Here is a 20,259-nt window from a genome sequence, read left to right as displayed (position 1 = left end):
TCTCAACCACTGCGCCACCAGGGAAGCCCCTGGGTCTTCATTGTTGTGCACGGGCTTTCTTTAGTTGTGGCGAGCAGGGGCTATTCTTCGTTGTGGTGCATAGGGTTCTCATTGCAGTGGCTTCTCTTGTTGCGGAGCACGGACTCTAGGCATGTGGGCTTCAGTAGTTGTGGCATGCAGGCTCAGTAGTTGTGGCTCGCAGGCTCAGTAGTTGTGGCTCGCAGGCTCTAGAGCACAGGCTGAGTAGTTTTGGCACAAGGCTTATCTGCTCTGTGGCACGTGGGATCTTCCGGGACCAGGGACTGAATCTGTGTCCACTGCACTGGTAGGCAGATTCGTTACCACTGTGCCACCAGGGAAGCCCCCTTTCATCACTTTAAATATGTCCTGCCACTCCCTTCTGGCTTGCAGAGTTTCTGCTGAAAGATCAGCTGTTAACCTTATGGGGACTCCCTTGTATGTTATTTGTTGCTTTTCCCTTGCTGCTTTTAATATTTTTTTCTTTGTATATAATTTTTGATAGTTTGATTAATATGTGTCTTGGCATGTTTCTCCTTGGATTTATCCTGTATGGGACTCTCTGCACTTCCTGTACTTGATTATTTCCTTTCCCTTGTTAGGGAAGTTTTCGACTATAATCTCTTCAAATATTTTCTCAGACCCTTTCTTCTTCTCTTCTTCTTCTGAGACACCTATAATTCGAATGTTGGTGCATTTAATATTGTCCCAGAGGTCTCTGAGACTGTCCTCAATTCTTTTCATTCTTTTTTCTTTATTCTGTTCTGCGGTAGTTAGTTCCACTATTTTATCTTCCAGGTCACTTATCCGTTCTTCTGCCTCAGTTATTCTGCTATTGACTCCTTCTAGAGTATTTTTAATTTATTTATTGTGCTGTTCATCACTGTTTGTTTGTTCTTTAGTTCTTCTAAGTCCTTGTTAAACGTTTCTTGTATTTTCTCTATTCTATTTCCAAGATTTTAGATCATCTTTACTCTCATTACTCTGAATTCTTTTTCAGGTAGACTGCCTATTTCTTCTTCATTTGGTCTGGGGGGTTTTTACCTTTCTCCTTCATCTGCTGCATATTTCTCTGTGTTCTCATTTTGTTTAACTTACTTTGTTTGGGGTCTCCTTTTCATGGGCTGCAGGTTTGTAGTTCCTGTTGTTTTTGATGTCTGCCCCCAGTGGGTGAGATTGGTTCAGTGGCTTGTGTAGGCTTTCTGGTGGAGGGGACTGGTGCCTGTGTTCTGGTGGGCAGGGCCGCGTCTGGCCGTGTGTTTTGGGGTATCTGTGAACTTAGTATGATTTTAGGCAGCCTCTCTGCTAATGGGTGGGGTTGTGTTCCTGTTTGTTTGGCATGGGGTGTCCAGCACTGGAGCTTGCTGGCTGTTGGGTCGACCTGGGTCTTAGTGTTGAGATGGAGATCTCTGGGAGAGCTCTCGCCGATTGCTATTACATGGGGCGGGGAGGTCTCCGGTGGTCCAATGTTCTGAACTTGGCTCTCCCACCTTGGAGGCGCAGGCCTGACACCAGGCCGGAGCACCAAGACCCTGTCAGCCACACTGCAAGGTACGTGGGGATTTTCTTGCCTTTGGGGACGTCTGAGGTCTTCTGCCAGTGTTCAGTATGTGTTCTGTAGTTGGTCCACATGTAGATGTGGACCATAGAGAATGGATAAACAACAAGGTCCTACTGTATAGCACAAGGAATGATATTCAATATCCTGTAATAAATCATAATGGAAAATATTAAAAAAGAATGTCTCTATGTTTATAACTGAGTCACTTTACTGTACAGCAGAGATTGGCACAACATTGTACATCAACTATACTTCAATTAAAAAAAAAAGGGGGCTTCCCTGGTGGCGCAGTGGTTGAGAGTCCGCCTGCTGATGCAGGGGACACGGGTTCGTGCCCTGGTCCGGGAGGATCCCACATGCCGCGGAGCAGCTAGGCCTGTGAGCCATGGCCGCTGAGCCTGCGCGTCCGGAGCCTGTGCTCCGCAACAGGAGAGGCCACAACAGTGAGAGGCCCACGTACCCTCAAAAAAAAAAAAAAAGCGGCAAGGCAACAATCTGGCTCCAAGCAGTCTATCCTTACATCCATGTTCCTAATAACTTACAGTACAATGCTTTTAGACGGTTTTATATCAGGAAGTAAGAAAGAGTATAAAATGGGCAATTTAAAACATTTTTATAGAAATAATAGAAGAGGGACTTCCCTGGCAGTCCAGTGGTTAAGACTCCATGCTCCCAATGCAGGGGGCATAAGTTGGATCCCTGGTCAGGGAACTAAGATCCCTCATGCCACAAAGCACAGGCAAAAAAAAAAAAAAAAAAGAAGAAATAATAGAAGATTAATCCCTTCATAGAGTCACACATCTTATGGAGTAGAGCTTAGAAGAAAGAAAACTGAGGCTCTAGGTTCTTTGGTAATGATTCTTATACCAAATTTTTAAAATTTGACTTATTTTAGTTCATTATTACATGTGTTTTAATATTAAATTCTGAGCAGGAAAAGAGATTCAGATGTAGAGAATGGGCTTGTGGACCCGGGGGGGGGGGAAGGGGAGGGTGGGACAAACAGAGAGTAGCACCAACATATATTCACTACAATCTATAAAATAGCCAGTGGGAAGCTACTGTACAGCACAGGGAGCTCAGCTCGGTGCTCTGTGATGACCTAAGGGGTGGGACAGGGTGGGGGGCATTGGGGTGGGAGGGAGGTTCAAGAGGGAGGGGATATATGTATACATATAGCTGATTCACATTATTGTACAGCAAAAACTAACACAACATTGTAAAGCAATTATGCTCCAATACAAAAAATTTTTTTAATAAATAAATTTTGCACCCACTGGGTAATGAGGCTATTAAAGGACTAGCAACTTCTTTTAGCTACTGGTACCTTAAGGAAAATAAGAAAAAACAAGTTTATTTTATAAGTAGGTAAATTATCTCCCAAAAGATATGAAACAGACAATAAAAATATTATGTAAAAACATCAACAATACTGTACAGGTATGTAGACTAATCAATGGAACAAAACGCAAAGTTCAAAAGCAGATTTTAGTATACATAAAAAAATTAACATATGATAAAGGAAGCATTTTAAAAATCACTGAAAGAAACAAAAAATTAGTTAATAAAGAGTGCATAAAAATGGGAAAACAAAGTAAGGTACCTCCTGATAAAATAGAACAAAAATAAATTCCAGATTTATCGAAGTTTTAAATATTAAACAATTAAATCATGGCAGTGTTAAAAGCTACCTGGTAACACTGCCTTTCTAAGCATTATATACCACAGGCAAAAATCATAAAGGAAGAGATATGTGACGTGATAAACACCAAAAATGTCCATGAATATAAAATACTGTAAATAGGGCTTCCCTGGTGGTGCAGTGGTTAACAATCTGCCTGCCAATGCAAGGGACACGGGTTCGAGCCCTGGCCTGGGAAGATCCCACATGCCGCGGAGCAAGTAAGCCCATGTGCCACAACTACTGAGCCTGCACTCGGAGCCTGCAAGCCACAACTACTGAGCCCACGTGCCACAACTACTGAAGCCTGTGTGCCTAGAGCCTGTGCTCTGCAACAAGAGAAGCCACTGCAATGAGAAGCCCGTGCACCACAACAAAGAGTAACCCCTGCTCACCACAACTAGAGAAAGACTGCGCGCAGCAATGAAGACCCAACACAATCAAAAATAAAAGAAACAAATAAATAAATTTTTAAAATAAATAAATAAAATACTGTAAATAAAAATTAAACATACAATAAAAGTAAGTAAAATATTAGTAACACATTTGTGCAAGTTTTAATATCTTTAATACATAAATGGGTGAAACTCCTGGTGATATTTTAGAAGCAAGGACTTTCAGAGACTAAAGAAAAATTTTCTTTCTTTAAAAAATATTTATTTGGGGCTTCCCTGGTGGCGCAGTGGTTGAGAATCCGCCTGCCAATGCAGGGGACACGGGTTCGAGCCCTGGTCTGGGAAGATCCCACATGCCGCAGAGCAACTAGGCCCGTGAGCCACAACTACTGAACCTACGCGTCTGGAGCCTGTGCTCCGCAACAAGGCAGGCCACGACAGTGAGAGGTCTGCGCACCACGACGAACAGTGGCCCCCACTCGCCGCAACTAGAGAAAGCCCGCGCGCAGCAACGAAGACCCAACGCAGCCAACAGCATACTTATTTATTTGCTGTTGGCTGCGTTGGGTCTTCGTTGCTGCGCGCGGGCTTTCTCTAGTTGCGGCGAGTGGGGGCCACTCGCCATCACAGTGTGCAGGCTTCTCATTACGGTGGCTTCTCTTTGTTGCAGAGCACGGGCTCTAGGCGTGCAGGCTTCAGTAGTTGTGGCTTGCGGGCTCTAGAGTGCAGGCTCAGTAGTTGTGGTGCATGGAGTTAGTTGCTCCGCGGTACATGGGATCTTCCCGGACCATGGCTCGAACCCATGTCCCCTGCATTGGCAGGCGGATTCTTAACCACTGCACCACCAGGGAAGTCCCCTAAAGTAAAATTTTTACAGAAAACTGAAGGCAGCTATTGCAATGGCAATACAAGACATCCCCAAAACCGGAGAACTCTCTGGGAGCTAAAGATAGGGATGAAAGCCTGCCTTACCCCAAGGGATTTTGAATTGACGTGGCTGCTCTGCAGCCAATCCAAAATTACCAGGCTGAGTGAACAGTTTAGTGTTAATATCAAATTAGCATACAAAATAATTTAGGCTAAAAACATGGAAACCACCTAAATGTGCATCAAAAGATGAATGGATAAAGAAGATGAGGTATATATACACAATGGAATACTACTCAGCCATAAAAAAGAATGAAATCATGCCATCTGCAGCAACATGGATGGAACTAGAGATTATCATACTAAGTGAAGTCAGTCAGAAAGACAAATACCATAGGATATCACTTACATGTTGAATATAAAATATGGCACAAATGAACCTATCTACAAAACAGAAACAGACTCTCAGACATAGAGAACAGATTTGTGGTTGCCGAGGGGGAGGGGGAGGGCGGAGGGAAGGACTGGGAGTTTGGGATTAGCAGATGTAAACTATTATATATATAATAGGATGGACAAACAACAACGTCCTACTGTATAGCACAGAGAACTATATTCAATATCCCATGATAAATAATAATGGAAAAGAAAAAAAACAAAACAAAACCAACCCAAAATAATCTAGGCTTATTCCCAAAAACAAAAACTCAGGGGCTTCCCTGGTGGCGCAGTGGTTGAGTCCACCTGCCAATGCGAGGGACGCTGGTTTGTGCCCCAGTCCGGGAGGATCCCATGTGCCGCGGAGCGGCTGGGCCCGTGAGCCATGGCCACTGAGCCTCTGTGTCTGGAGCCTGTGCTCCGCAGCGGGAGAGGCCACAACAGTGACAGGCCCACGTACCGCAAAAAACCAAAAACAAACAAACAAACAAAAAACAACTCAGAAAGGTTTAGAAAAAGATATAAAAGAAATCAAGTTCAAAACTATGGTCTAGTGACTTCCCTGGTGGCGCAGTAGTTAAGAATCTGCTTGCCAATGCAGGGGACACGGGTTCGAGCCCTGGTCTGGGAAGATCCCACATGCCACAGAGCAATTAAAGCCATGTGCCACAACTACTGAGCCTGTGCTCTAGAGCCCGTGCTCCGCAACAAAAGAAGCCACTGTAACGAGAGCACTCACTGCAACAAAGAGTAGCCCCCGCCTGCTGCAACGAGAGAAAGCTCGTGCCCAGCAATGAAGACCCAACGCAGCCAAAAGAAAATAAATAAAAATAAAGTAATATTTTGTTTTGTTTAACACACATAAGATACATTTATTATTGTTCTCTAATCTCAAAATTCACTTGAAATGTAGCTCCGAAAAAATTAACTTTGGCATATAACTTGATATTCCTTTACTTTGCTCTCATATTACATTGTATATTACATGTAATGTCCTTTATCTGTTGTTTGATTACAATCTTAACGTGTTGTCAGATTACACATTCTTGGATTAAAGTACCACAGAAGTATTTTAATATAACACACACTTAATTAAAAAGCATTGGGTTGGCAAAAAAGTTCATTCGTTTTTTCCTGTAAGATGGCTCTAATAGCACTTAGTTTTCTTTAACTTCATTCAAAACAATTTTGTTAGATAGTATTGTGACAGCTGTCATATCAGCGAGCATTAAAAAAAAACATCAAAATTGGGTAATTTTTGTGTAGCCATTTTAATATTGAAGATGGAAGAAAAAAGCAACATTTTCAGCATATTATGCTTTATCATTTCAAGAAAGGTAAAAACGCAACTGAAACACAGAAAAAGATTTATGCAGTGTATGAAGAAGGTGCTGTGACTGATGGAACGTGTCAAAAGTGGTTCGCGAGGTTCTGTACTGGAGATTTCTCGCTGGATGATGCTCAACGGTCGGGGAGACCAGTTGAAGTTGAAAGCAATCAAATCGAGACATTAATTGAGGACAATCAACATTATACCATGTGGGAGATAGCCGACATACTCAAAATATCCAAATCAAGCGTTGAAAATCATTTGCACCAGCCTGGTTATGTTAATCGCTTTGATGTTTGGGTTTCACGTTAAGTTAAGCGAAAAAAGCTTCCTGACCATATTTCCACATGCAATTCTCTATTTAGATGTAACGAAAATGTTCAGTTTTTAAAACAAATTTTGACGGGTGATGAAATGTGGATACTGTACAATAACGTGGAACAGAAGAGATCGTCGGGCAAGTGAAATGAACCACCACCAACCACACTAAAGGCCGGTCTTCATCCAAAGAAGGTGATGTTGTGTATATGATGGGATTGGAAGCGAGTCCTCTATTATGAGCTCCTTCCGGAAAACCAAACAATTAATTCCAAAAAGTACTGCTCCCAGTTAGAACAACTGAAAGCAGCACTCAATAAAAAGCGTTCGCAATTAGTCAACAAAAAACACATAATCTTCCATCAGGATAACGCAAGACTGCATGTCTCTGATGACCAGGTAAAAACTGTTACAGCTTGGCTGGGAAGTTCTGATTCTTCCACTGTATTTACCAGACATTGCACCTCCAGATTTCCATTTATTTCAGTCTTTACAAAATTTTTTTTAATGAAAAAAATTTCAATTCCCTGGAAGACTGTAAAAAGCACCTGGAACAGTTCTTTACACAAAAAGATAAAATGTTTTGGGAAGAAGGAATTATGAAGCTGCCTGAAAAATGGCAGAAGGTAGTGGAACAAAATGGTGAATATGTTGTTTAATAAAGTTTTTGATGAAAGTGAAAAATGTGTCTTTTATTTTTACCTAAAAACCAAAGGAACCTTTAGGCCAACCCAATAAATGCTTTCTTCTGGAGGTAAACCAAATATTTTAATTTCTTGCTTCTTATAACATTTTAATTGCTCAGCTGTTCCACTCATTGGTTCTATGTCATACTTTAAAAAAAAATACAACTGACCAACATGATTTTTGTATCTTCCAGGGCAAGGTGCTTTGCTTATTGGTTAAGTAAGCAAAAGGTTAAGTGGAAATGTTCACATTATTTAAAGCACAAGAAACAGTTAACTCTCAAATGGGAAGGTAACCCTTTCCTAACGTTTAAATACACTGTCCACATATAAAGATACTAGATTTGCCATCCATTAAAAGAGAAATTGAGTTTTTTCCTCAATCATTACAAGAATGAACTTATGTCTAATACACAGATTCTCTAACTCTGTCTCTCGCGTGATGGGTCAATGGCATAATTTTCAAGATACCATGATTGTGTTAATGGTAGAAGATGCTACCATGGTACAAATGGAAGGTCAAAACAAAAAACTAGTTGGATGTAAAATCTAACCAACAGTGATAACCAGCCACATAAAACTCAGTATGTATCAGTGATCTCTACATTTGGGCAAGAAGTTTCTCAACTTCTCTTCTTAAACCTTCACTACCAATCTTGGTGAAAATTAGGAGTGTATCCATGAAGCACTAGAAAGAAGATAGTATGGTTATAACAAAACATTCTGCCTCTATAAGAAAACTCATTCTCTACAACTGAAACACTGTAAATCAACTATACTGCAATTTTTTTTTAATTGTAAAAAACAAAAAAAACTCATTCTGTATTCTAGATAGCCAACTTTAAAACATTTTTCCCTTTGATCCCAGAACTGCATATACATTTTTAAATTAGAAAATATAGAAAAGAATTTATAAAAAATAACATTCATTCAATTTTACCATCTAGAGAAAATCACTGTCAACATGACAACACGTTTCTTTTTGGTCCTCTTTTTCTTAGTGATTTGCAGGAGTTTTCAGTATGTTTCATAAATTTTAATACTCCATTATGGATGTTAAAAACTTTTTTTTTCATTACACATTTTTAAGTTATTAAACTTGGTTCCAAGACACAAGAGTTAGAGAGAAATCATATCTTTAAAACTCTGAATCTTCCAATCTAAGAAGAAAATATGCTTCTTCTACACTTATTGAAGACCTTCAGATTTCTGTACCCCTCTTTTTGGATTTACTCCATGGCATGTTTTCTTTTAACGAGTAAAACATATTCTTTCCTATATTGCATATAAAAAAATTATCAAATTTTTAATTATAAATGTGTAATCATCCTCCTACTGAATTATCTTATTGTAGTTTTTCACTTGATTTTGCTGGATTTTTCTTATTCTAACTGTATTGGTTAGCCCTTCAAGAATGTTGAATATGTAGCATACAGCTCCAGAAATAAGTCTGAAAATCACTTAAATACCAGTAATATCAAATGTTATTTGAATATACTCAAGAAAGTATCTAAAATTGGCGCGAGTTTTGTCTGCTGAGGGAGGAGGCATGTGAACGAAGAGAAAAGTATAATTTCTCAATTCTTTTACAGTTTTTAGTCTATCAACTTCTCTCTTGGATCATTTGTATCTTCCTAGAAACAAAATTTCAGTAAGGTTTTCAGACTGATTAGCACAGAATTACATAAGCTACTGTACATCTAAAGAAGCTATTCTATAACTTAAAAAGCTATTTTTCCCCTTTCCACTGTATCTATGGTTGTTTTTACTTTCTCATTCCTAATTTTGAGAATGTGAGCTTTCTCTCACACTTGTTGATCTGGCTAGCTAGTGAATTAACTACTTAGTTAGTTGAATTATTTACTTTTCTTTTAAACCAATCACCTCAACTTATTTCTTTTTTTTTAAGACTTTTAAAAAAATAAATTTATTAATTTTATTTATTTATTTTTGGCTGCGTTGGGTCTTCATTGCTGCATGTGGGCTTTCTCTAGTTGCAGCAAGCAGGGGCTACTCTTCATTGCGATGTGCGGGCTTCTCACTGCGGTGGCTTCTCTTGTTGCGGAGCACAGGCTCTAGGAGCGCGGGCTTCAGTAGTTGTGGCTCGCGGGCTCTAGAGCGCAGGCTCAGTAGTTGTGGCGCAAGGGCTTAGTTGCTCCGTGGCATGGGGAATCTTCCTGGACCAGGGTTCAAACCCGTGTCCCCTGCATTGGCAGGAGGATTCTTAACCACTGAGCCACCAGGGAAGTCCCTCAACTTATTTCTTGGTCACGCTAATATTTTAGAATATCAATTTTTAGGCTATTCCCCTCTTAGTACAACTTCATGTCCCAGATATTTTATTCTTAAAAATTCAATTTTACTTCTTTTATATATCAAAATACAGTCATAAAAATCCAAGCAGTATAAAAAAAAGAAAATAAACAAGAACAACATAACATAATAAGTACTTTGCTTGTTATCTTTTTTAAAAATAGAGATCTTTATCAATATTAAGTGTAAAACACAGCCTACTAAATTAAAATATTAATAATGCTCCTGGATTTTCGAATATTTGGAAGATACTTTAGGAAATAATTTTGTTGATCCAAGTTTCTTTAAAGAACTCTGTCAAAGGATGTTTGAGTGGATTCTCTTTTCCTACTCTCAAATGTGTTGGAAGCTAAGGAAACATTTTAAATTATTTTAATTTTAAAACTTTTTAAAGGTAATATAGTGAGCATGATAAAATTGATAATTTGAGGAATTTATTCTACTTAGAATATTACAATAAGCCAATAGTAACATCAATAAATGGATATAATTTATTTAAGAGAGAATATATGTACAAAGTTAAAAATGACTATAATCCTATCCCTTGAATAAACAGTATGAAATTTTGTGTTCCTCTAATTTTTTTCAACACATATACAAATGTACACATATATTCCTCCATTTAAAAACAACAGGATTATATTATTCACACTACTTTGTAACAAGCTTTTTATTCTCCCCATGTGCTCTCTACTTCAGTATACACAGCATCCTCATTCTTTCTTTTTTTTTTTTTCTGGCCACGCTACGTGGCATGTGGGATCTTAGTTCCCCAACCAGGAATCAAACCCGTGCCCCCTGCAGTGGAAGCACGGAGTCTTAACCACTAGACCACCAGGGAAGTCCCAGCATCCTCATTCTTTCTAACTGCAGTATGATATTCCATTCCTGATTGATTAGCATGTAGTTGCTTCCAATTTTTGCCATCATAAACAATACTGTACTTAATATTCCCAAATAGAATTTTCTGCACAGTCAACAAGCATTCCTGTAGGAAAAAAAAAAAATTTAATGGTATTGTGGATTAAGGGGTATGAGTTATTTGAATGATTAAACCATGACAATCTAGTAAGTGAAGATGAATGTTAATTTTTAAACATTTTTATTGAAGTATAACATACACATAGATGAGTGCACAATTCATATTTAAAATATAAAGCTCTAAGAGGTACAAACTATTATGTACAAAATAAGCTACAAGGATATATTGTACAACACAGGGAATATCACCAATATTTTATATGAACTATAAATGGAGTATAACCTTTAAAAATTGTGAATCACTATATTGTACACCTGTAATTTGTATAATATTGTACAGCAACTATACTTCAATAAAAAATATATATAATTTAGGACTTCCCTGGTGGAGCAGTGGTTTAGAATCCGCCTGCCAATGCAGGGGACACAGGTTCGAGCCCTGGTCCGGGAAGATTCCACGTGGCACGGAGCAACTAAGCCCGTGCACCACAGCTACAGAGCCTGTGCTCTAGAGCCCGTGAGCCACAACTACTGAGCCCACATGCCACAACTAATGAAGCCCACACACCTAGAGCCCGTGTTCCACAACAAGAGAAACCACCGCAATGAGAAGCCCACATAGCGCAACAAAGAGTAGCCCCCGCTCGCGGCAACTAGAGAAAGCCCACGTGCAGCAACGAAGACCCAATGCAGCTAAAAATAATTAATTAAAAAATATATGGGGCTTCCCTGGTGGCGCAGTGGTTGAGAGTCCGCATGCTGATGCAGGGGATACAGGTTCGTGCCCCAGTCCAGGAGGATCTCATGTGCCGCGGAGCGGCTGGGCCCGTGAGCCATGGCCGCTGAGCCTGCGCGTCTGGAGCCTGTGCTCCGCAACGGGGGAGGCCACAACAGTGAGACGCCTGCGTACCGAAAAAAAAAACTATATATATGTGTGTGTATATATATATATATATATATGTATATAATTTTAAAAAGAAAATGAAAGAATAAAATGTAAAGCTCAATAAATTTTCACAAAGTGAACACACCCATAACCAACATACAGATCATAAAATAGAATATTATCAGAATCCCAGACATCTCCCTTTGTGCCTCTGCATAGTCACTATCCTCCAAGGATAACTGCTCCTGACTTACAATACTTATGATTAATTTTGCCTGTTTTTGAACTTTAAACAAATGGAATCACACTACATATCCACATTTTCCAAACTGCACCAAGGTTCCCTGGGGCATTGCAAGATATTTGAAGTTTGAAAGAAACAATATTCCACATCTGTATTAAACCATGCCAAATACTAGATTGCTATATTCCTTTCAACAACATCTTATCTTTGTGAAGCAGCATTTTCAGTGGTTGCTATAATAAAAGTAATGTGCAAAAATCATTATGGAACAGAAAATGGAATGGTGGTGACCAATCCGATTCCAAGATGTGAGAAGTTGTACAGTGCCCGACAAACACACACAACCCAGTAATAAGTAATTGTGGTTATTTAAGAATGAAGTACACTACTCTTTGTTCTTTCAATTTTTGTGCACTATTCTTTTAATGGCTCTTAAGTTGTTAGGACGTAAGTATTATTAATTGTTTATATCTACTTAATGAACAGAACTGTTAGGTATTTCTTTTGGCCTAAGGGTGCTATGAGGGGAGAGAGTTTGGGAGCCTCTGATACATACTCCTATGACTGATTTCTTTCACTCAATACCATTTGTGAGATTCATCCATATGGTTTCTAACAGTTGCAATTCATTCATTTTCATTGCAAAATATTCTACTATACGACTACTCCACAATTTATTTATTAATTCTCCTACTGATAGACATTGGGATAGTCTCCACTTTCTGGTTATCATGAATAGTATTGCTATGACCTTTTTTTTTTTTTGGTCACACTGCACAGCTTGTGGAATCTCAGTTCCCCAACCAAGGATTGAACCTGGGCCATGGCAGTGAAAGCACCAAATCCTAATCACTAGACCACCAGGGGACTCCCTGAACGTTCTTAAGTGTATATATCTTGAGATGGAATTATAGGGTATATATATGTTCAGTTTTAGTAGATGATGCTAGTTTTCCAAAATGGTTTATCAATTTACATTCCCACTAACAGTATATGAAGAGTTCTGATTGCTCCATATCCTTACCAACACTTTTTTCTTTTTCATTTACTCATTCTGAGGAAAGTACAGGAGGACAGCGATTTCCCTGAAGACAAAATGAGGTTGAGCATTTTTCCAAATGTTTGACAGGTCCTTGGAATGTCCCCTTTTGGATGTCTATTGAAGTTATTTCTCCATTAAAAAAATGGGTTCTTATTTTCTTAATTTCTAGTTCTTTAGATGCAGGATGATTCCTTTGTCAGATATATGTGCTACAAATATCTTCTACTCTGTGGCATGGCGTTTCCCTTTTTCAAAAATAAATTTATTTATTTATTTTTATCTTTGGCTGTGTTGGGTCTTCGTTGCTGCATGCGGGCTTTCTTTAGTTGCGGTGAGCGGGGGCTACTCTTTGTTGCTGTGCGCGGCCTTCTCACTGCGGAGGTTTCTCTTGTTGTGGAGCGCAGGCTCTAGGTGCCCAGGCTTCAGTAGTTGTGGCGCGCAGGCTCAGTAGATGTGGCGCACGGGATTATCTGCTCCGCAGCATGTGGGATCTTCCTGGACCAGGGGTCGAACCCATGTCCCCTGCATTGGCAGGCAGATTCTTAACCACTGTGCAACCAGGGAAGCCCCAGCTTTTCCCTTTTAATGGTATCTATCTATCTATCTATTTATGGCTGAACTGGGTCTTTGTTGCTGCGCGTGGGCTTTCTCTAGTTGCAGTGAGCGGGGGTTACTTTTCACTGCAGTGTGTGGGCTTCTCGTTGTGGTGGCTTCTCTTGTTGCAGAGCATGGGCTCTAGGTGCGCAGGCTTCAGCAGTGTGGCGCGCAGGCTCAGTAGATGTGGCGCACGGGCTTAGTTGCTCCGCAGCATGTGGGATCTTCCTGGACCAGGGCTCGAACTGTGTACCCTGCACTAGCAGGCAGATTCTTAACCACTGCGTCGCCAGGAAAGCCCCAGCTTTTCCCTTTTAATGGTATTTTTTATGAATAGATATTTTTGATCTTAATGTAGTCCAATTTTTCAAGTTATCTTTATATTTAGCTCATTTGTATCCTATCTCATAAATCTTTGCTGACACAGTGAAAACTTTTTTTCCTAAAAAACTGTTTTTTCACATTTAGATCAGCAATCCACCCAAAAATGGTAACTGTGTATGATATAAGGTAAGATCGTGATCCTTCTCCCCCTACATGGATATCTAACTGACCAACACCATTATTTGATTTTCCTTTCTCCATTGTACTGCTGTGTCACTTTTATTATAAACCAGCTGACAGTATACATGTGTCAGTCTGTTTCTGGACTGTATTGCTCCATTGGCCTATTTGTCTACCCATGTGCCAAAACCATCTTATCTTGTTACAGCCTGATATTTGATGGTGTAAGCCCTCCAGATTTTCCTTCTTCTTCATGGTTGACTTGGCTTGACACTGCATTTTAATTTGCATTTCATCTGAGCATCTTTTGATATTTATTATGATTAGTATTAGATGTTTTCTTCTTGTATGAGCTAGCTGTTCAGGTCTTCTGAAAACAAGTTGGTTGTCCTTTACATACTAATTAGTATTAGATCTTTCTGTATTAGGAAATTCACTCTTCATGTGACAAATGTTGCCATTTGCATAGTCTTTTTAAAAAATGTGCTTACAATTTTCCCCCTATTTTTTAATGTACTCAAAAGTATCAATTTTTTTTCCTCCTGGGTTTTGGTTTCAGGCTTAGAAAAGCCTTCTCTATGCCAAGACAGCATTAGTGTTGGCAAGATGAGTAACAGGACTTCACGTTTTACATTACTCATTTTTATAAAGTTTGACATTTTTTAAATTTGTAAATTACCTCAATAATTTCTTTAAAAAAGAATTTCAGTCATTTCCCACTCTAAGATACCCAACACTTTATTCTGATACTTTTATGATTTCATTTGCCATATTTAAATCTTTAATTCACCTGGAATTCATTTTGGTATAAGGTGTGAAGTAGAAGTCTAACATTCCCCCCAAATAACCAATTTTTCCCCATTTATTTAAAATACAGCACTGTCCTATAACTTTATTATGTAATATATTCTTAAATATGCTTTGGTTTCTATCTAGTCTGTCTTCTATGTTCTAGTAATGTTCTGTCTACTATGTTCTATAAATCAATTTCCCTCTTTGCTGTTCTTGTGCCAATACCATGTTGTTTTAAAATATATAGCCTTCTGGGCTTCCCTGGTGGCGCAGTGGTGGAGAGTCCGCCTGCAGATGCAGGGGACGTGGGTTCGTGCTCCGGTCCGGGAGGATCCCACATGCCGCGGAGCGGCTGGGCCCGTGAGCCATGGCCGCTGAGCCTGCGCATCCGCAGCCTCTGCTCCGCAGCGGGAGAGGCCGCAGCAGTGAGAGGCCCGCGTACCGCAAAAATAAATAAATAAAATAAAATAAAATAAAATATATAGCCTTCTAATACACTTGACTATCCTAAATACTGTACATCTTAAAAATTTCCTTGGCTCATTTATTCTCATGTAATTAATTCCTCCATATAAATATATTTAATCAGTTTCCTATACCCAATAAAATTCTGAGATTCTGATTCAAGCTGTAATAAATTCACAGCTTAAACTGACATGAGTGGACATATTTATAACATATTACCTTCTCATCCAGATACATGGTATGGCTGGCTATTTATGTTTTTTTACGCCCTGCCTCCCCTAAAGTTTTTGCTCTCAATTTATTAAGCCTAAGAGTTTTTTATGTGAAAAGAATATTAACTCTTTGGCTGTCAAATACGTTGCAAGAATTTTTTTTCAATTTGTTACAAGCCAATAAAAAAAAATATTAGTTGAGGCTGTTTATAACTAAGAATGGAAATAAACATAGAAAAAGAAAAAATTAATTCAACTCTAATACTAAATCAGGCATTAATTTGTATGGTTTTCAGCATGAGACTTACAATAATAATTTTTTAAAATCCCAAATTATTAAGTTTAAGACTGAAAACAATAAATAGAACACATTATGGAAACACTTCACTGGGTCAAAACTTAAAACTCTATGGAAAATTCTGTAATTGGAACAGGATAAAATAGACCATTCAGCAGTTACAATAAAAAGAAAAGTTAATAAACTTCACTCTTTGAAGAACCCAGCCCTTCACTCTATTTGCCTTCAGTTTGTCTACAATTTTACAATGCTTTCTATTCACTTTATGTACTTCTATACCCAAATTGTTGAGTACCCTTAGAGAAAACCCATTCTGATTCAAAGACATTATCCTGTAGGATACTCTTTTAAGGAACCATCTATATCTCCTATCATTTTTTTAAAACATATTTTTACTGAGCCTCCCTTTCTATATAACTTAGTAGCCATTTCCAACTTCTGTTTAGCCTTTCTACATAAAAGCCACCACTTCTATCCCTGATTCTCAGCAGATGATCTTACCTCCTAATTCATAACTACCATTCTTTGCAAACTTAGTTATGTAGACACTTTATGTCTTTAACTCTTTGCATCTGATCTTAGAGAAAGAAGTATTCCTTCCTCAACTCCAATGTAAGACTAATACCTTGGACTTCCCTGGTAGCGCAGTGGTTAAGAATCCGCCTGCCAATGCAGGGGACACGGATTCGAGTCCTGGTCCGGGAAGGTCCCACATGCCGTGAAGCAACTAAGCCCACGCATCACAACTACTAAGCCTGTGCTCTAGAGCCCGCGAGCCACAACTACTGAAGCCCGCGCACCTACAGCCCATGCTCCGCAACAAGAGAAGCCACCGCAACGAAGAGTAGCCCCCGCTCGCCACAACTAGAGAAAGCCTGTGCGCAGCAACCAAGACCCAATGCAGCCAAAAATAAATAAATTAAAATAAATTTTTTTTAAAAAGACTAATAGCTTAATTTATGCAGGGTGAAGGAAGGGGCAAGGCTCATTAATTTAACACTCCTACTCAAGGACTCTGCTCCATAATTTATTTCCTGCCTTACTTGTATATTCAACCTCTCATTCCGTTTTGGTTTCTGCCATTCAGCCAATAAATATATTCTAACATCTTCCATTCTTAAAAAAGAAAAACTTTCACATTTTACCCTTTCTAAATATCAATACCTCTCTCCCTTCCCTTTTTAGGGAGCAGTCAGCCTGTCTACTTCTTCAACTCCCATTCATTCCATAACCCCATTTCCTAAAGCTTTATGAGTGTGCCTTCACCTGAAGCTACTGACAAAAACTAACACAGTGACACTGGACTATGGTAAATCAGGATGGGGAAATTTTTGATTGCACAAATACTATTATTTCGTCTATGACTATGCCTATTGATGGAAGTTGGGACAGCTGGAGGGAGGGATCTGACTGTGAGTTTCTCCTTGGCTCTAAATTGGAGAAAAGTGGAAACTGTAAACATTAAGCAAGAAAGCAAGGTACACAGGAACTAAATACTAGGTATGAGACCTAGACTAAATTACTTAACTTTCTCACCTATAAAACAGGGTTATACCCCACTTTACAGTTTAATTGTGAGGCTTAAACAAAATAACTGTGTAAAAGCACTTACAGTTCCGGGCACATGTTAAACACCTTCCTTCACCTTAGCACAGTGCCATATTCCCTACAGGCACACAGCTATTAAGGAGTACAAGTGTACCAAAAAAGACACCGTATTAAACCTTTGTGGACTATGTGAAACAGAAAATGTGGCAAAAGCACCATCTGTTCATACTCACTATTAATAATCCATAAATGAAAAGCTTCAATTAGAAATAAAAGTTACTAGAAGATATCCAAGTACTTTGAGGGAATTCAACCACTAAATATACTTTGATTAAATTTCCAATGATTTTCTCTAAAAAGTGTAAAAGATAACACACGATTTATTAAAACAGATAGAGTTAGCATACACGAAAAGCTGCAGTTTCCCAGGTTGAGAAAGAAATCCAACTCATCCTTCTTGGGAGGAATGAATCTTAAATATACAAAACTTCCTTAGATATGCACAAAAGTAAATCAATGTATCAAAGGGATCTGGAACAAAGGGAGATTTTTCTCTAACTTCTCCTCTCCCCAAATAATAACATAAATGACCAAAATGAATATTCCCCAAATATCTAGGGGGAAGAAAATTTAATTGTTAGAATTGGTGTAAAGCAGCTGGATTTAGTAGAATGCAGCAAGTCAGCTGCTTTCTGAAAAAATATTCGGGGTGGAGAAGTGGGCAACCTTCCCGATGAAACAACTGCCACAAAACATCATACATATATAAGAACATACACATCTGTTAAATATCAGTTTACAATGTTCCAGCCAACTCACACGTCAAGAGGAAGTGTTTAGATCTAAAAAATAAATCACACTTCTAGTCAAATTTTGCGTGGGTGGCTACAGGAGAAGAGGCGTTATCCACGCCAATTCAAGGCAAAGAGGACTGAATAATAAGTCCACTGTTCACATTCAAATGTGGGGGGAGAGGAAAAGGGAGGCTCCCAGTCCATAAAGTTCTCCTCCCTCTCTAAACACTGCAAAACTGTCCACGTCTAAAGACACTTACCCCTGAAACTACTTGGAGACTGACTTGGAAACTTTTTGTTCAGATTTCTGAGGGAGAGCGATTTAGGAATGCTGCAAGATTACAACTTGCAAATATATGAACATACTTTAAATTCTAAAGTTTTTTTTTTTAAGGATTTTCCCCCTTTCAAGTAGTTTATCACCACTCCCATGTTAATAAAAACCCCTATTCAACCCCTAGTATATACAAAAACCAAAGCTTTAAAGGAGATGCGAATAAGACAGATGACTACTTCCAATAATTCCTCAACTCCCTCCCAATTAGGCAGAAATAGGTAAAGCTAAGGAACAAAAAGCAGAAGAAAAAAGAAAAAAAACTTGGGGAGGGCGGCGAGAAAAGAAACTAGAAAGGAGGGGAAAAGAGCAAAGAAAAGTCCAACTGATGGTGACACTTAATTGGGAAGGGAGGGCAGAAAACATCCCGAAGACACAGGCTAGAAGGGAAGGACTGAGTGGGACAAGGGCGCAATAGAGGAAGTCCACGCAAAAGGCCTCCCCAAAGGGGCCCCAATGTAGGAGGGAACACCAAAAGGGGGAAAAGACTCATTAGGAAGACGTATCCATCAAGGCCCAAGATCTTGCAAGAGAGAGGCTACCAGATGGGGTGTTTCTATACTGGTCACCCCGACACCGCCCCATATGTCTCGGAAGACGACCCTGCTACAAGGGGTAAGGTGTTAAACGCGGGGGTTCGCGGACGTGGAAGGGGGTGCGGCCCCAGGGGTTGCTGCAGGAGAGCAGAATGCTGGCCCACGTTCCGTACCTTATAGTAAACATCGAACTGAATGTTCTCGGGTAAGGAGCGGATGTCTCGGCGTGAGCGGATGTAGTTGTCCACGACAGCGGAGATGGCGGTGTTATAGAGGGTCTCTGGGATCCACTCTAGTTCCACGGCCGCCATCTTCCTTCCCTCCTCCTCCGCCTCCTCCGCCTCCTCCTCCCGAAGGCCCCCGCCTCCCTCCGTAGCGAACTCCTCGGCGGCCCCGGAGGATTCCGAGGGGCGGCGGCGGCCACGCGGGCACACAGCAGAAGGGCGCGGCTGCCCTGGCTCCTCCGGGCGAGCTGGGGGCGGCGGCAGCGGGCGCAGGCCCGTGTAGAGAGCGGGCCGGGGATCCGGGAGCAACCGGGCCGAGGCCTCACATTCCGTGTTTGCAAGCACCCTGGGATCCGTCCCAGTGCCTCTCTCTGCAGGGGCGGGACTACGTGTGCGGCGTCATGGCGTCAGCATACGCCGACGCGCTGGAGGGAAGGAATGCGGCAGACAAAAAACTTGGGAAGAAAAGATCCGTGATCCCGCCCTCGGGGAACATACTTTCCGAGGGCGCTGGAGTTCGGTGGATGGGGGTGAGCTTTTTTCACTGCGACAAGTTATGACAGGTTTTTAAGCAGCTCCTTCCGAGTCACCGGCCGCATCAGTCCTTTCTGCCGATCCTGCTTGGGGGGTTCTTAGGCACGGACCCTTTCCAGGCTCAGGTAGAAGTTTGGGTGCAGAGTTATCAGTCCATTAAAAATCATGCATTCAGAGAATTCACATTACTCTGGAAACCCTCCCTTAGACTCCAGTCCCTAAGCCAAGTTAGGAACCTTCGGCCCAGGAACTAGGGATCAGGATGGAAGGGAGACTTGCATTGTGTAACCTTTTGCCCTGTTTGAACTTTACTATGTTTCTTTTTCTAAATGAAACTTACAAAAAAAAATGGGAAAAGAACTGCTTTGGAAGAATTTGGTGGGAAGGTTAGCCTTATTATGGATTTACAAATAGTGGTGAGAGAAAAAGGGCTAAATGGTAACTGTGATATGACTGTGGTAAAACAGAAATGAAAATACCTGTTTCCTTCCGTCCTCAGCCTGAATATCTGCTACTTATGTAACTTAATTTTCCAAGTCTGTGATTTCAAGAACTTTATGCAACATCTTTCTGCTCTAGGAATTTAACAAGGAAATTACTGGCCGTAATTGGTGACACTGTCAATCTCGTAGTCACGCTGTAGCAATGTAAAACCTGAAAACAA

The 20,259-nt window shown here is 40.1% G+C and overlaps 1 protein-coding gene across 2 annotated transcripts in view; it reads right to left on the bottom strand.

The window, feature by feature from the left end:
* Window positions 1–19,408, bottom strand: part of APPBP2 (amyloid beta precursor protein binding protein 2) — a 68,691-nt gene extending 49,283 nt beyond the window's left edge. The window contains exon 1 of one of the 2 annotated variants that reach the window (XM_060133902.1): window positions 19,011–19,408. In XM_060133902.1, the coding sequence (XP_059989885.1) occupies window positions 19,011–19,148 (138 nt within the window). In that variant the 5' untranslated portion in view covers window positions 19,149–19,408. The remainder of the gene's footprint in view (window positions 1–19,010) is intronic. The other variant, XM_060133903.1, reaches the window with a different exon arrangement.
* Window positions 19,409–20,259: the final 851 nt, after the last annotated feature.

This window comes from Lagenorhynchus albirostris, chromosome 20 (genome assembly GCF_949774975.1).
Source record: "Lagenorhynchus albirostris chromosome 20, mLagAlb1.1, whole genome shotgun sequence".
Classification (NCBI taxonomy): Eukaryota; Metazoa; Chordata; class Mammalia; order Artiodactyla; family Delphinidae; genus Lagenorhynchus; species Lagenorhynchus albirostris.
Note: the sequence above shows the minus strand (reverse complement) of the source record. Positions and strands in the feature narration are given on the sequence as shown.